This window comes from Seriola lalandi, unplaced genomic scaffold, assembly GCF_002814215.2.
Source record: "Seriola lalandi dorsalis isolate HSWRI2012SDOR001 ecotype SW California unplaced genomic scaffold, Sedor1 jcf7180002054469, whole genome shotgun sequence".
In the NCBI taxonomy this organism is placed as follows: Eukaryota; Metazoa; Chordata; class Actinopteri; order Carangiformes; family Carangidae; genus Seriola; species Seriola lalandi.
The window spans coordinates 229,793-246,929 of record NW_019525022.1 but is presented as its reverse complement, the minus strand read 5'-3'; the positions used below and the strand labels follow the sequence as shown (position 1 = coordinate 246,929).

Below are 17,137 nucleotides of genomic sequence, written 5' to 3'. Positions count from 1 at the left end.
GTTTGAGGTTATGCACAAACGTGTGCACCATGCAATGCTTTCCAAAGTTTATCTGAAGCTAATATGAGGCTTCAGCCAAAGTTACAGCCCTTTTAGTACCAAATGTGCCTTTTGCTACTGATCCTCCTCTGCAGCTCAGCAAGGAAACACTTGCCAGAGAAGTCGGTTTTTCAGTAGCCTACAGTAAGTAACTATATTTTGATACTAAGCAATGTCTTTCAATGTATTTAAGCCCGTTTTGGAAAAGTCAGTCTTTGAAATTATATTATTTTTCCCCTTCCAACAATATAATTTATATTAATAAATTAAATCAATAAATTAAAGTATTTTAACACATTATCCCTCTTAATATTTTTTCAAATTTTCCTACAAGGCATTTGTTTCAATTTGAATAAATAAATTATACGTATATAAGGTTACTGGTTTTGCGACATTTCCGGTCACTGCTGTGCCGTTTTGCTTTACGACAGTTGTGACAAACCAGAAGTGTCAACCGCTGGTTGCAGAGTTATTTGGGGAGACAGGTGAATCGCTTTAACCTGAGGACAAACAAAAAAACGAAGCTGAGATACGACGCATTGATGACTGCCACACACATCCGACGAAGGATGTGACAACAACCACGATGCGTGAAACAACAGCACATTTTGGACAGTTTTCGTTCACGGCCCTAGCTACCTAGCTAAGCTAACTTAGCTTGCGAAGCCAGTTTGTCAGCTTTCATCGTGGGACCATGTTTTGAGCGCGACCTGAATTCCATGTGACATCTTAAAATTTCCACCCTACGCACCTGGGTGCAGTCTGCAGACACTTACTTGTAGCTGGGCTTCCATCACTTTAACGCACGATGTGGCTACAGCAGAGACTGAAGGGGCTACCGGGCTTGTTATCAAGCAGCTGGGCAAGAAGACTCCTCATCGGACTGCTGCTCCTGCTCATCTTCTACTGGTACCTGGGAGCGGAGCGCAGGTGGAGGCTCTTCAGCGGCTCGGCCATGCCCGGTGGGGTGGCTGGACAGTGCCTACTGGCTGAGATCCACAGGTGGAAGTCTATCGTAGACCGAGGAGAGGGGATATACAGCACACCTCAGGAACAACTAGACACACCTTTTGTATCAGGTAACGGCCATATTCTGATTGACATTGACTCTAACAAACTGTGGGTAGCGTCGTCTTCACAGCCCGGCTCGGCTCCGGTCCACCAGACTGAATATTCGCCGAGAGTCGGCGTCCACCTGGAGGGGAAGCGGGCCGAGGCTCAGGCCAGCATGCTGTGGTTCCGGAAAGGAGCCGTGCTGTTGGTGCGCTGTGCTTCACCAGCTGCTCTGCAGTCAGCCCGGGACTGTGTCACCATCAGAGAGGAGTTTATCGCGCACAGAAGCAGACCTAACGTGTATCTCCAGAGAATCCACATCAACAACCCATCTGACAGGGCCGCCTCCCTGGACGTTTCCTCTGACAATCCCTCCTTCGGTAGCAAGTTCTCCACCAGTGTGGAGAAACTGGAGGACAGAGAGATAGTGCTCTCCTCCGGCAGAGTGCCTGTGGAGAACAACCGGATGGTGCTGGTGGTGGTGGTCACCAAGAAGCTGAGCAGCAGGATTCAGGTCTCTGCTAAATCAGAGCACACAGAACACATTCTGTCAGTGGTGTGGACCTCAGAGCCCATCGAGCCGTCCAAGCTGGAGGAGACTTTCAGCACCCTCAGAGAAGGAGCCAAAAAAGAATTGGGGGAGCTGCTTAGGGCCAGTGTCGATGAGCTGGTTGTAGACCACCAGCAAGCCTGGATGGACCTCTTCATTTCAGGTGAGCTCAGGTGGAAGCAGCAACGGGCTCTGGGTTTTAAAGGACCACAGTTAACTTTTATAGATTTTAGTCCTTATACTACAGACCCCACACACTGTTCAGTACTGCACTGCATTACCATGCAACTATGTACGTCTCTACATGCTGATTGTCATACAAAGAAAAATAATGCAAACATGCCTGTAAAAAGGGTCTGTAAAACACTTCTGACGGATATATTGATTCTTAAAGCAGCGGTGAATCAATTCTGTGAAATGCAGCTGACTGCTGTGATAAAGACTCAGAAGGGATTTTATGATGGATCACGCATGCTCACGTGTTCTGTCAGAAGTTTGTTTTTAATCATTGCACAGCCTGTAAAGCTGTCTGTGTTTGGTTTTTACGCCAGTGTCTGTGTGTCAGTTCAATGCCCTGCTGTCTGGAGATGTACATATCCTCAGCTATGAGCTAAACAGGGCAAAAGTAGATATATCTCTACTTGTACATATAGAGAGTTTTACTTTGGTAGTCTCACTGAACAACAGTTTGTGATATAACATAAAACAGCAGTAAAGTGATCATGATCAAAAGTTCTGGAAAAGCTGGGGTGGTTTTGTTGAACTACTGTTTCCAAACTTTGTCATTCAGAGTAATCAATCCCTGCTTCTGTTCTGTTTATTCAGGTGTTGAAATGAGGAAGATCACTGACTCCCACACACCGTCCAGCCGCACAGTGAACACCACCCTCTACTATATCCTCTCTTCCTCCACGGCTCCTCTGCTGGACCGGAGGCTGAGCGGCGAGGAGCGCGCTCGTCTCGAGTCCAGCCTGAACTACGCAGACCACTGCTTCAGCGGCCACGCCACCATGCACGCAGAGAACCTGTGGCCCGAGCGTGTGAGCAGCGCGGCACAGATCCTGCAGCTGGTCACACTGTGGACTCTGACTCTGCAGAAGAGGGGCTGCAAGGTGCTGGTGGCGGCAGGAGCCCACGGAGCCATGCAGGGTATGGTGCTCAGCTTCGGCGGCCTTCAGTTCACAGAGAACCACCTTCAGTTTCAGGCCGATCCAGACGTGCTGCACAACAGCTACGCCCTGAGAGGGATCCACTACAACCAGGATCTCATTAACCTGGCGGTTCTGCTGGACGCGGAGGGGAAGCCTTTCCTCCATGTGTCGGTGAAGCCTCAGGAGAAGCCGGTGAAGCTGTACGCCTGCGAGGCCGGCTGCCTCAACGAGCCTGTGGAGCTGACGTCAGAGATCAAAGGTCACACCTTCCCTGTGATGGTAACTCAGCCCATCACGCCGATGCTCTACATCTCCACAGACCTGCGCCATCTGCAGGACCTCCGACACACCCTGCACCTTAAAGCTATCCTGGCCCATGAGGAGCACATGGCCAACAGGTACCCGGGCCTGCCGTTCCTGTTCTGGTTCAGCGTGGCCTCGCTCATAACTCTATTCCACCTTTTCCTCTTCAAGCTCATATACAACGAGTACTGTGGCCCCGGCGCCAAGCCTCTCTTCAGGAGCAAGGTATAAACCGTGGTAACTGGAAACAGAACTACAAACTGATCTGCTCTGCTGGGTTTTTTTTTTTTTGTTTGACTTGTGTGTGATGGCAAAGATTTCTCTCTCTATCAGCGCTCTCTCTATGGGTTGGTTTCTCAGTTTTGACTTTCACCCTCTCTGAGTGAATTTTATTTTCCCGTCTCATGGTTGTACATGTTTGGAGTGGGTTGGTACAATAGCCTTACACACCTCGCCTTCCCTCTCTCACAAAAGATGATTCCACAGTTTTTGTTCTGTGTTGAAGGAGTTGATAAAATTTTTCACTGCAGCTGTTTCCTCTGAAAGACTGAGAGCAATGAAGAATTCCATCTTAGCTGAAAGCACCAGTAGAATAGTAGCCCTCATTCAAGAAGCTACAGTTAAGCATTTGGTCTATGGCATCATTATAGCACACCACCTGTTCGGCGGCACTTCATGTCCATTGTGGAATGTAAAGCATTTGTTGATCGCAGTGGAAGAAAACAAGCACAAGACTTAGAGTTTTCTTTCAAATTAGGAGGTTGTTGTTTTACTGTGTTTCTCCTGTTTGCTCACCTTGAGGTAAAGGCCACTGTGTGACATCATTCACATTGTTCTGACTTTTTAAAGGACCATACCAGTGTTTTCGCATTCACAGCAAATCACATATTTTTTACTTTAGTGAAGGAAATTTTTCCAAAATGTAATAATTATATTGTTTTACCAGGAATGTTCATCAGAGAATAAAAGTCAGTTCACAGAGACTTGTTTCAGTAATGTAATCCATTACATCAAGTCTGCTTTTATTTTTGTTAAAGTTACGTTTGTAAGTTGTTGGACTTCTTAGACAGTACCCTGTGGAGCTTCTGACCACTAGCAGTGGTGTTTGCATCTTGTGCACACACAAGGACACAGGTGATGCAACAGGTTGTTGGTGTTAATGAGCCGACAGTGAAAAGGAAGACTGCAGGCCAGTGTAAACATGGACGTTAACTATAGGAAACTGCATTCACTACTATAGGAAAACAGCTTTGAAATGGATTCAGCATGTTTGCAGGACCTCAAGGACACACACACACACACACACACACACACACACACACACACACACACTCTCTCTCTCTCTCTAGATAAAAAGATGTGAGTTCAGCATCAAACCTCATTCCTTTACTCACCAACAGCTTTCTCCAGAGGTGGAAAACAACAGCGATGTTCACTCTCGTCCCTTTCACTCTGTTCTACTGAAGTTAGCATGCTAACCAGCTAGTCTTGTCACTTTCCGATAGCAAATCATTGTAGCCTCCAATCTGCCCTGAAGACGTAGCTGCTCAGAGGACGTATTATAACCTTGTCTTGTAAACGCAACAATGGCTGAAGCTCTTGTGAAGCAACAATCACCACCACCTGCCTCCGGCAAGAAACCACGTTAGGTGACAGAGAAAACTTACAAAGAGCTCCTTTAACTTTGACAGAAAAAATAGGGAGCTTTAAATTTTACTGTGATGGATGATCGAACTAAAAGACATTTCTACTAAGCTGACTTTTTTATACTGAAACTGACATAATGGAAACCACTGACTCCCTGAGGGACAGGAGAACACAACAAGTCAGTAACCTTAAATCTCACATGCTCCAGCACCTAGAGAAGCATAATTACACTACATGAACAGGATTTGTAGTAAATGAGCTGTAACACTGGTATGGTCCTATTTTAATGATTGTTTTACAGGAAGACTTTACTCCAGCTAGCATTCAGTTTCTGTAGGTCTGGTCATCAGTACATATGATAATGATAACACTGCACTAAGTTGACTGCTGAAGACTGGGAACACAGTGATGCTGTGAAAAACAGGCAGAGTCTAAACAAACCTCCACGTGAGCCAAAGCTATTTGTGGGAAAAAAAACAAAGGTGATTGTTAAGTTTATTACCCACAGAGAGTTTCCCTGTGCAATGAGGGTTTATTAGCAGTTATCAGTCTGATATAATCTGTCAGAGAAACTGTGGGTTTGTTTCCAACCTGTCTGTTTTCTGATCTGTCCAGAGCTCCAAAAAGTCGGAATAAATCTTTCTGTTCCTTTTAGTGATGATTGTCATGGATCGATCCAAAGCAAAATTATCCTGCTAATGACAGAAGCATGAAGTAGAAGTGAGTATAGTCTGGTGGTGCTAAAAGTCCATAACATCTGTTGTCACGTGAAATGACCGCTTGTTTACAGACTTCCTTACAGAAGTTGACCAGCTGGACAGTTAGCAGAGGTTGTGCTTCAGGCTAAGTGTTTGTCTCTGATCAGCGTGGACTGTGTGCTCACTCTGCCACGAGTCTTTTTCTGCTGTTCCTTTTTCTTCCTGCCTTTTGATGATGTTTTATATTGAATCACTCAATTAAATTAACAAGAAATCTGTGGGTTTGGCTTTGGCTCTTCAGTACTGACCTGTCACACATTTCTCATGCTGATCACGTCTGTAGTTTTCTCCTGGGAAGCAGTGTGGACGGGTTGGGTCAGTGTTAGTCAGTTTACCAGCTAATCGTCCGTTTTGACCCCCCTCTGACTTCACCAGGTCGCCAGCAAAGCTGAGGATGGCTGCTGCGACACCAGGACTGCTGCCTGAACACAGCGGTACTGTGCTCTCGACGTGTTACAGCTTTAATAACTTACTGATTTCAGAGGGAATGACGTCTGCTGTGGAGCGACACAGCTCAAAGATGTGTTGATGAGAAGACAGAGAAGCACGTGTGTCTGCACAGTCTAGTCTGTAAGTATTTCAACAGTTACATTTTGTGTAAGTGCGCTACAGCACGTTCAATTTGAAATAACACGTAGCGCCCAAATTGTAGGGGTTGAAAAGTAAAGGACACTTGGTTAATACATCTTGGTTGTTGGCTCAGAGCTGATTGTGATGCAGTGATCTGACGGTATGAGGCGTAAAGCCAAAAGCAAAAACTATCAGAGATATCAAAGGTTTGCGTACTTTCTGAAAATGTTCAGGAGAAATAGAAAATGTGAAATGAGCCGGTCAAAGAAAATCATTTACAAACATAGAAACCACACAAACGGGAACAGTAGAGATGTGCAACCAAGGTCTATAGACTGATGAAACAAATTCAAAATTAAGGAAAGAGGAAAATGTGGAGGAAAAAGAACAGCTCACCTCCACCTCTTCTGTCAGACATGGAGGTTCTGTTACGACTCCACTGTCATTTACTGATGATTTCACTGATGACAGACGCAGCAGGATGCAGACTGAGGTCTACAGGAGCAGTCTGTGGATCCAATCAGAGAAATGTATTAAACCACATTTCACCATTCAGCAGGACAATGATCTCAAACAAACATCAGAAGAACCAAAGAGACTTCAGGCAATCACAAAATATTAAATTTGATGGTTTTGATTGTGTATCTGTCCAATTACTTTTAAACCACTGAACTTTGGTCACTATGTGTTAAAAGGTTCTCTCACACAGTTCTTTCCATAATGTAATCCTGCTCAAATTAAAGCTGTGACATTGCACTTTAATGTAATCTCCATTAATTTCATTTCACATTGAATGTGCTGAAGCGAAGCTGATGAACAATGTGTAACTGTTGAAATACCTGCGTCTGGACTCTACGTTACTTTAAAACCAGGAGATACTGAGTTTAATTTCACATAGGATTAAAAACAGCAAATATTCACATTTCAAAAATTGGAACCAGTTAACAGAATTTCCTGTTGAACCAGCTGCATCTTGAAGTTTGTACATGTACAAAATATAAACAGAGGGAACCACAGTCACTTTATTTAAGATTTTAGGGTACTCCACCTGTTCAGCATGGCGCTCCTCTAACTCGATGTGACCCCAACACCCCCCAATTTGAATGAAAGACAAGATGGAAGAAGTCAAAATAATGACGATGGGTTTTGTTGTATACGACCAGGCGCAGCAGCTCTGTGCGGCTGTTCTTCAGCCTGCTCACATTAAGTTCTATTCAAAACTCTTTTGCAGAGGCAGGTAGAACAGCACATGCTCACAATTATGTTTATTACACCGACCCTCTGAGTTTAGCATGCGAACGTGTGATAATTAGCACTATTAATGTCTATATAACATTATATAATGATCCCTGTAGTAGTAGTTTCAGTCTGGATCAAAGTGGAGGCCTTACTGACGGAGTGACAGCGGTATCCATGGAAACGTGGCTGAAAACCACCATGTTAATGGCTGTGTGAAAACATTGTTGATATAACACCTACAACATAACTCAGATGTGCGCAGAAAGCTTCTCAGCCTGAGGTTTAAATCTCACAGCCAACAGACACCACAGCTGTGCACACTGTCACCTGCAGGGCGGTGCAGTGGGAACTGTTTCAGATTTCCAGCAGGTGAAATGAAACAAATTATTTTTCAGTTTAGTTAAGTTTTGGCTAAACTTAGATTTGCTCTGATTGTTTGAAGTGATTTCCACATCTTTCAGATTGTTCTGATAGTTCAGGTTTTGTTTGTAGATAATGAGACGAAGGGCCGTTTTTCTCATAATGATTCAAGCATGTTGCACTTATGGCCACACCCCAGTCAGGGATGTCACAGCTGGTCTTTTCAATAGGCTTTCAAGGGCTGAATACCCACTTCAAAGTTTTAATCCAGAAGTCACCATATGTTACGATCAACGTTACACTTTTTGATTTGAGGCAAATTTTGCGTGACCTTCAAAACACAACTGTCTTCATAAAATGCGTTTACATCTAAATGTATATATAATGTAAATGACAGTTATTAATTCATACTGGCTGTTCAACATATTCTTATTCTGACACACCAAGTTAATTTTATGGTACGATAAGTAAATATTAATAAGGTACAAATTATGTGTTCGGGACGTTTTCTTTTTCATGTCTATTTATGATTTATGTGTTGTCTCAGATTCAGAATATTTGAGGATTGTTCTGGCTGTGGGTTTATTCAGTCACTGTTTTTCATGTGAACTACTGACGGTGCCTTAATGAAGACATTAATGGAAGAAGTTAATTTATTGAGCTCATTATCTGATGGGATTGTACTTGAATGATTGGTGATCATGTATGTTAAATAAATCACAATAATTGTGAGAAACTGCATAATTATGTTGTCTGATATATGTCTGGGTTTGTGCAACATTTTGTTAGAGGAAATGTTGTAATTTAAATGTATGAAGTCTGGAATAATTAAACTAGACTACAATGTTTAATTCTTATCATTTAAAAAATGGATCAATTTAAAGTGACTATTCAGACAAGGATGAACAAAGTTTGAAAGTCAGTTCAATTTATCTAATGATTTATTTTTGAGCTAGAAAAATGTGAATTTCTGTAAAAAGAAAAAAAAGAAAAGTTTGAAGGACAAAAACAGTTTCTACCACTAACTATAATAAACATCTGTCAGTACCAGGACACAGATGTTTTAAGATTGTGTCTTGTGTACAGATTTGTGATGTCACAGTCATGAGCCAATCACAACTGCATTACAGCTCCCACTAAAGAAACCAGTTTTATTCCTTTTAACAAACACCACCTGTCATCACAGTGCGACTGTGGAGCAGATTATGAACCGAGTGTTGACTAGTGAATCACAGTCGACTCTGCCACAAACAGATCATGGAAATTTTACAGTACAACTACTCAAAGCTCTGAAGGGATTTGTAGTGGAACGGGCGCCTCTGTGTTTATGATCTTGATTCATCAGTTGCAGCTTTTTTTCTCAAAAACAGAAAAAGATACTTTGGAAAACAACTTCTCGAACATCTGCAGTAAGAACCTAGTCCATCATCACTGTGGCTCACCTCAGCTTCAGCATGTGACAGCACTTAAGCAGTAACATTCACTTGACTTTGGTAAAGTTATGAAATGACGTAAAGCATTCACAGCTTTCTCTTTCGTCAGTTTTTCATGTCTGAATTATACTTGGGCGTCAACATGTCACCAGAGGCACTTATGGCAGTGGTTTCCTGTGTGCATAGACGCTACCTGATCACTGTGGAACATACGACAGGTCATGTTTGCATCCATTGTTTTCTGATACAGAGCTGCACCTGTGAACAGAGAGTCTGCATCAACATGGCTTTGTGAGATGAAAACAAGCTAATCAATGAAACATGGAGGAGAAAATACAAGAGACCTAAAAAGATATTGGGTGGACATAGTCACTGCACCGAATCAGCTTCTAGTAAACTATAGCACAGTGTCCACACAGACTACACAAACATGAGTGAAATGACTCAGCAGCTGCAGTGGATCACATTACGTTTCCTGTGTCTAGCCCTGAATAGAAACACAGTGACACAGAAGTAAAAACCATCCTCAACCAGGAAACAAATATTTTTCTGATGAGGTTTTTTGAGTCAGTGTGATTGTACTGAATTAAACTAAATGAAAATAATCAACATCTGTCTTCAGACCAATGGTCCTTTAGCTATTTCTTGATTACAACTAGGGTATCTGACCAGTCAATCGAGGGTTGTGAGCCGTGTCAGAGTCAGAAGGGAACCACCTTCCTCCTGGGCCTGGTCTCTGTGTCTCAGTAGAGACGTCTTCAGTCCAGCTGAGGACAAAGACTGGAAGCAGAGAAAAACTGGTCTGTAAATGAAAAGGTTCCATTAATTTCAACAAAACTGTCTTGTTGGTTAATAATGACTCCAAACTTCATTACATACATGACTTTTAAGGTGTTGGATTCTTCTACCTGCTGATGGGAGTCAGGCCGACAGTCTCATTACTTCCAGTCTCTGTGCTAAACACACTCTGAATGACCCAGGACTGTCATGCTACACATCACTGTCCTGCATCGCCATCTCCTGGACCTCTACCAGTTCAGCCACTGAGCACATCAAAACAAACAAAACACAAAGTCACAGAAACCCACTGATGAAGACCCTGGGATCTGGTGGAAAAAGCTCAGGAAAAGGCTACTAAGTGGCAGCTACTACGTCCATGGCCAAGATGAACTTTTATGCACAATAAATACATGACAGAGAAAAGTCTCCTCCACTGAAGTGGAAACGCATCATGATCAAAGATAGTTTGTGCTTCACTCATGAACTGAAGCTCAGCAGCAGTGAACTCAGAGCTGCCACTGGTGGCTGGAAGAAACACTAATAAAATGAATCAAATAAAATGTTTGATTTTACATGGTTTGTGCTGAGTCTAATGAAAGAGACTTTTCTTATTCCCTGTAAAAATTGAAAAAAGAAAAACCTGCCTGATGTAATTTTTCCACCTTTATGGAGCTAAAGTTTCCTACCATCCAGTGAGCTTGTATTTTCCCTGTAATTAACTTGATGAGCATCAGTGACTGAAATGTCCAGAGTTCACAGAGACAGCAGTCACACTCCTGCTAACAGGGAACCTGCAGGAACCAAAGGAACACTTAGACATGATGAAAACAAAAACATGTTGTCAGTGAAACACTTTTCCATCATAGACTACCTAACACACCACTCCTGTCAAACTATGGGGTGAAGTTCTGTTGAGGTGGTGCTGGGGTGAAGTTATCAGAGTATCAGGGGAGTCAAACAGTCCGGGCTGATGTCCTTGTGTTCAGCAGGAAAAACACCCATCAAACAACTCTGGTCCAGTGTCAAGTACTGGACCAGAACTCAACTCAGAGTCAGTCGGCATGTGGGATCCTGAGCACATCCTGTTTGTCCAGAGCTGCCTTTGAGAGCAGTGTGTGTGTGTGTGTGTGTGTGTGTGTGTGTGTGTGTGTGTGTGTGTGTGTGAGAGAGTGAGAGTGAGGACTAAGATGGGCTATGAGTCTTTGAGCATGCTAATCTGGGCAAAGATCTTGAGTGCAGGGCCCAGTTTGATGTTCATGGTTCCCATCAGGTGGTCCTCCTTCAGCAGCAGCAGGGCCTGTCCATCGATCTCCTGAGAGCGGAACTCCTCAGCGATCTCCAGACAACCTGCAGTCACAACACGACAACATTCAGCTCTGCAGAGAAACCTCAAGATAATCACCGTCATGGCTAATTACAATTATTTTTCAACAGAAGTTTCTTTCCAGGTCAAAACCTAGCATGTGTCTGGACCGTGAATGGTCACTGTAAAGATTTTGATTCAAACTTTGCTGAATCCTGATTGGTGTGTGGTACTATGTGACATCACCGTTTCCCATGTGAATCCCACCCAGTTCAAACCAAGGGGAAGAGCACAGAGAAAAACACTGAAGCAGAAATCTCTCATGTGAAACAAAACAGTTCATATTTGTTACAGTAAGAAGCTCTGGGGCAGCTGTTCATCTGGGTATTTACAGACACTGATCATGTAACAGCAGGTTTGAGTCCAGTCAGGGATCTTTGTTGCATCCCTCCATTCCCTGTCACCTCTTCACCGTCACTATGAAAGGCTCAGGTGCCAGTAAAAATATACACAACACGTGGACAAATGTAACACTGTGACTGAGGTGGCGGCCACCTGGCAGAGAGGAGATGAACTCGTAGACGTCCTCTATGTTCCACTGGCCCGGGTCACTGGGCAGGAAGCTGTGGGGCAGCAGGGGCAGCTCAGAGCCTTGCACCGCAGGGACCCGCTGGGTGGCTGACAGGGGGGATGGGGGGTTTTTGTAGCCGGACAAGTCTGAACATTGGCTGGACTCTCCCTGTGCAGGGTGGACAGAGTGACCAGTGGACAGAGCAGCAGCAGCAGGCTTCTGCAAAGAGAGGTTAAAATACAACACTTGATATTAACAATATCTGCCTCTGGCATAATGCAAAAGCTATAAGTCAGATAAAGAATACACACTAGATACATATTGACTTGATTTCAAAAGGCTGCAGGTTTGTCTGTTACATAAAGAAGCCAGTTATTCTTCACTAGATAAGGAAGATAAGGAATTCTTGCACAAATAACCAGTATAAATGAATTGTCTCACCTTCTTTTTAGACTCTAAACTGGAGTTTTTGAGGTTTCCGTTCAGTGCTCTCTGTTTCTTCATGTTCTCCAGGGTGGTTTTGCGGTTTGGGAAGAGACCCATTCTCTTGGTGCATCCCACGTTGTAGCTGTAAATCAAGTCAACTGAGTGAGGTGAAGCTAAAAGAGATCGGCTTGATGAATGAATCTTATTATTGTTTATTTTCACATCCAGCTGCAGAACAGTGTGAGCTCCATGTTTACACATTATTGCACGGGTCTGTAGCTCTGAAAGGTCTCTGTCTGGTAGCAACAGGTTCACTCAACCCCAAGTCCAGAGTTAATTCCAGGCTAGGTTAACCACACTTTCTGGAGGACCCCTTTAGAAAGGGTAACGCTTGTCTGTGCTGCGCTCAAACTGAGACTTGCATAGCCATGACTGGGGCGAACTGCACAGGGGCTTGGGCGCTGTTCATGCCTGCATTCAGATCTAGTTATTATCTATCTATCGATCTAGTATTTATTTTTTCATATTCTTATATTATATCAGAAGGGCCAGGTCTGCACAGTCATGAAAAACCTGGAAAAGTCATAGAATGTGAAAACTGTGTTATCCAGATGTGGAAAAAACATCTGTAGGGGCCAGTGTTCGTGTAATACCTGTCTAAATATCTCAATACCGGTACTGAAACGATCCCACGAGCCTGTTCTGATTAATTGTCATCTAAATTGACTAAATAGAAAATGGAGACCTGCACCAAGGAGGTTTACTGAGTCATTTGTGTTTAGCCTACTTTGGTTCACCAGGAACAGCCCTAATTACAACCATAGGGTGAAATGTGGAAATTAGTCTAATGAAGCCTTTCCTTACCGTTTGGCACACACTGTAGAACAGAACCTCTTAGACCTTTTGAAGATGTAGGCAAAATCCACCCTGCCGCACAGCTCACAGGTCAGCATGGGCTCCTGCTGGGCCTTTAACTCTGAGGGGACACAGTCAACACACGGTCAGCTGGACACAGTGAAGGCTCAGCAGAGGAAATGTCACCAACAATATCCATAGAAAACATATGTTGTGCAAGTTATCCAGATTATAATTTTAATTAATATAATGACTATATTGACAGTCAGACATGACAGTTTCATCGAAGCTGCTTAAAATTAATCTGGTTCCGTCGTCTGAGCAACAAGTGCAGTTCTCTGGTGGGTTTGGGCTGTATCCAAGACCAGTATCCAGTTTATGACACACTTTGATAACGTCAAACCAAATTCCCTACATTTGTATTACCAGCTGATTAAAAATCCGCCAGTCGCTGCTATAATGTTTCCGTCCACAGGATGGTTGCAATGCACTTCAACTGGGATGTTCCAGCTTTCATTACATTGATGTTTTTAACATGTTCATTCAGTGTTTCCCATTAATTACCTCGACAGTGTTCCCCCACAATCTAAACTGTCCTGCAAGTTTCATAATGAACTGAAAATACACTAACACTCATAAAACAGATCGGCTCACTGGCCTGTTGTTACTAGAGCTCCAGAGAGAAGCCTGAGAGAAGAGATGTAGAACTACATTGGGATGGTTTTGGTTCTTAAAACCACAAATATATCTTCTTATGGATCAAAACTTCAAATAAAACACAGGAAAAGTGTAAAATATGGGACCTTTCAGGTGTTTATTATAGCCTGTATATGCACACACTGTGCAGCAGAATTTTTTCATGACGGTAATGAAACAAACAACGTTGCTATTTTCAAACACCCCAGGATACTGTACTACTGCCCAACCCCGTTATCTGGATCATGACCAAGACGTTTCAGAGTGAAGAAATTTTAATGGAGGTGTAGTTTGAGAAACTGTGGGCAAAAAGACAGAAAGAAAGATTCTCATTGTTAAAAGACCAAAAGCATTAACATTTAATTTGTCATTTGACCCAGAACACACTGAAGGAATGATTTATTCTCTCTGGCCTTGGAACGTGTTGGGATCCCCCATGTGCACCATACTCTGAGAAAGAAACCATGAAGCTGTGCTACTGGTCTGAGAACTATACCCTTTGGTGAGAGGCCGTCCATCTTTGAGTCTACTGTGTGTCTCCTAAGGCTCTCGATTGAGAAAGATGGACGTTCTACCTGCAGACAGAAAATACAGACATTACTACAGCAGATATTACAACACAATGTACCTGTATGCTCCGGCTCCTTGCTTGAACTGAACAGTCGAATGAGGAAAATGGATGGAAAACAGTTTGCCTGATCTTCATGGTTCTTCACATTGGTCACAGAGACATTAAGGCTCCATCCACACTACATCATTTAAGTTTTAACACACATCTCTTTTGCTACGTTCACACCTAGCGTCCACACTACTCTGGAGTTTTTGAGCCCCTGCAATGGAGACTTTTGGAAACAATGATGCAGACACACACAAATTTGCCTCCTGATTGGTTCTTACTGGTCATGACTACCAGTGGTGATTGCAACATAGATGACGAATTACAAGTGTTACTGACCTTGTTGTCTTTGCTAGCAGCTGTTGTGGAGTGAAATTCTGAATTTTAATGCCACAAATGTCTTTACTGTTCGTAGTATTTAACCAACTGTAGAGTGGACAATCTGCTTCCTGTTTAAACGAGTGCGGAGATCGTTTTTGCTTTAAAATGAAAACCTATCAGTGTGGACAAAGCCTAAATTCCTTATTTAGATCTCAAGTTTTGTTCCTTTAGTTTGATAGTTTCTGAAACTATTCGGATACAAAAAAAACTATTGACAGGTTTCCAAGCAACATGAAGGGAGAGAACAAACCAAAAAGACTGAGAGCTTAAGAGTAGGTTTACATGAAAATTTGTTTCATGTCTTAAACTGCACAAATCACAAAAGTCATGGGTGGAAATGTCCACTATCCCGAGAAGGAAACTCCCTGGTAAGGTCAGAGAGCAGAATTGGCAAGAAGCTCCAGAATCTGGTCAGAGCTCTTGATGTTATATGATGTAAAGTACTGGAAGATGGAGGATAGTTCTAACATAACCTTGTCTGAAGGTCTGAAGATCACTCTGTGATCAACGCTTCGAGCTGCAGACTGATGCTAGTGGATATACAGTGTTAGACTTGTAATTGCTCAGAGACGAAACATCAAACAGGAGTGCAGAGATTATTTCTGTGCTTCAACCCGTGATGCCAGTTAATGTTTAGGGATACTGCAGATCAATTACATCAGAACAGTAAATATGAAGATCCACAGGTACACTCCGTTAGTTAATAAGTAAAATAAATACGTCTGTTTTTGAGTTGGACAGTCAAGTCCCAGATCTTTGACTACTGACTGTCATACAATGACTTTATTCTCTGTGTGTGTGTGTGTGTGTGTGTGTGTGTGTGTGTGTGACAGTGGTACTCACAGGAAAAGGCTCAGCACCTTCCTGAATGACAAAGCCTTCTATCAGATGGGTGAGGATATGGGTCTTGACTAGGGCCTGGGCTGGTTTGCTCTCTCCATTGTGTTGGCTGCTGTTAGTGTTCCCATTCCCAGAGGTCATGACTGGAGCACAGGCCACCCCTCACCTGTCAACACATGCAGCATGGCAAACTCATCAAGTCTGGAGCTGGGACCTGCCCCCTAATAACTGCTGATCAACGTCAAATGATTCAAATATGGCACCTTAATGTTGCACAGTGTTACTATCATTTTGTTTGTCATATGAAAATTTTTATTTTTATTTCTTAGGTTTCACTGTTGGATTTTGGCATCCATTAAAGCAGCCCTTTACTGATTAAATGTCCACTTTTGTCACTCCTAAACTTTATTTCAATCTTCTAGCAATGAGTTGCATACAGATAGAGTCAGTTCGACAAGGAGTTTTAATGAGTGCCTATGTAAAGAGTAGGTCCCAATGTGTCACAACCCGTTTTCCCTCGTATTTCGTGATGTATTTTTGTTGTAGTAAGCAACACATTCAGAATGACAATCAGTACACACACACACACACACACAAGCAGCGCGTGAGGCTAACGTGGAGTGGAGCGAACGTTGTTGTTATGGAGACCCATCAGCTTCATGTTGAGCTATGATTACTGAAGCAGAAACGGTTGATTCAATGTTTGCTACACTCAGTAGTGACTTTTAGCAAACTAGCTGACTTGCTTTACAGACTTATAACAAGCTAGCTAACTTACACGGCGTTAATAAACCAGTTCAATCCTGACTCGCTAATAACTAGAAAAAATTTCCCAGCTTTCCTGTTTCCGATTAAACTGAAATAACATTTAAGTGGAAGTTATGGACACCAACACCATTCAGTACCATAGTCATCTGCCAATATCAACGTTGCGTAAAGTTACAGTTAGCCTTGTATCAAATCTAGCCAGTGGTTAAAGGGAATTGTTAGTTGCTTGTGTGAATGAATTAAACTACACAGCATTAAAACCAACGTTTTCACGACCCCTTTTTTTTAAAAACAGATCAACTTCAGAGCAGTTAGCTTACTTTTACAGTGTGAAACCACCTCTGAATCAGTTAGAAAACAGGCGCTCCTCTCGGTAACAATGGTAGAGGGAAGAAAAGCTCTTTGTTCAACGGCTCCAAACAACGCTTTCATTTGCTTCCACTCCCTCCGCCAAAACGGCGAGGAGCCAGTCCGCCACTTGTAACACAGACAAATATTTAAGCAGCTAAACGAGGCGCGGGCCCACCCCGTTACACGAGGACACGCAAAGTTAGAGACTGATTCATATCCTCACTATGTTTCGGCTTTCTCCTTATTCGAACTACATAGCCTACAGTCCCCTTAGTGTGTGTGCGTGTGCGTGCTTGCGTGCGTGTGTGTGTTTGTGTGTACTTGATGCCCAAGCTAGAGACATTTATGCCAAGTACTTCCGGTAAGAACCTTCAAAATTAAAGCCTTTATAACTATTTGTTTCTTTGTTGTAACGTGTTTGCAAAAGCATTTTATAGTGAAACATTT

General features: G+C 42.9%; 2 protein-coding genes across 2 annotated transcripts; one reads left to right on the top strand and one right to left on the bottom strand.

The window, feature by feature from the left end:
• The first annotated feature begins 474 nt into the window (after positions 1–474).
• kiaa2013 (KIAA2013 ortholog) lies at positions 475–8,521 on the top strand. The gene is made up of 3 exons (XM_023411508.2): positions 475–1,805; positions 2,468–3,321; positions 5,877–8,521. Exons 1-3 carry the CDS (start codon positions 848–850, stop codon positions 5,925–5,927), a joined length of 1,863 nt encoding a protein of 620 aa, XP_023267276.1. The 5' UTR covers positions 475–847; the 3' UTR covers positions 5,928–8,521.
• A 72-nt stretch (positions 8,522–8,593) lies between these two features.
• phc2a (polyhomeotic homolog 2a (Drosophila)) lies at positions 8,594–16,968 on the bottom strand. The gene is made up of 7 exons (XM_023411537.2): positions 16,660–16,968; positions 15,575–15,737; positions 14,231–14,309; positions 13,048–13,159; positions 12,199–12,325; positions 11,742–11,976; positions 8,594–11,230 (listed from the first exon to the last, which is right to left on the bottom strand). Exons 2-7 carry the CDS (start codon positions 15,710–15,712, stop codon positions 11,076–11,078), a joined length of 846 nt encoding a protein of 281 aa, XP_023267305.1. The 5' UTR covers positions 15,713–15,737; positions 16,660–16,968; the 3' UTR covers positions 8,594–11,075.
• Positions 16,969–17,137: the final 169 nt, after the last annotated feature.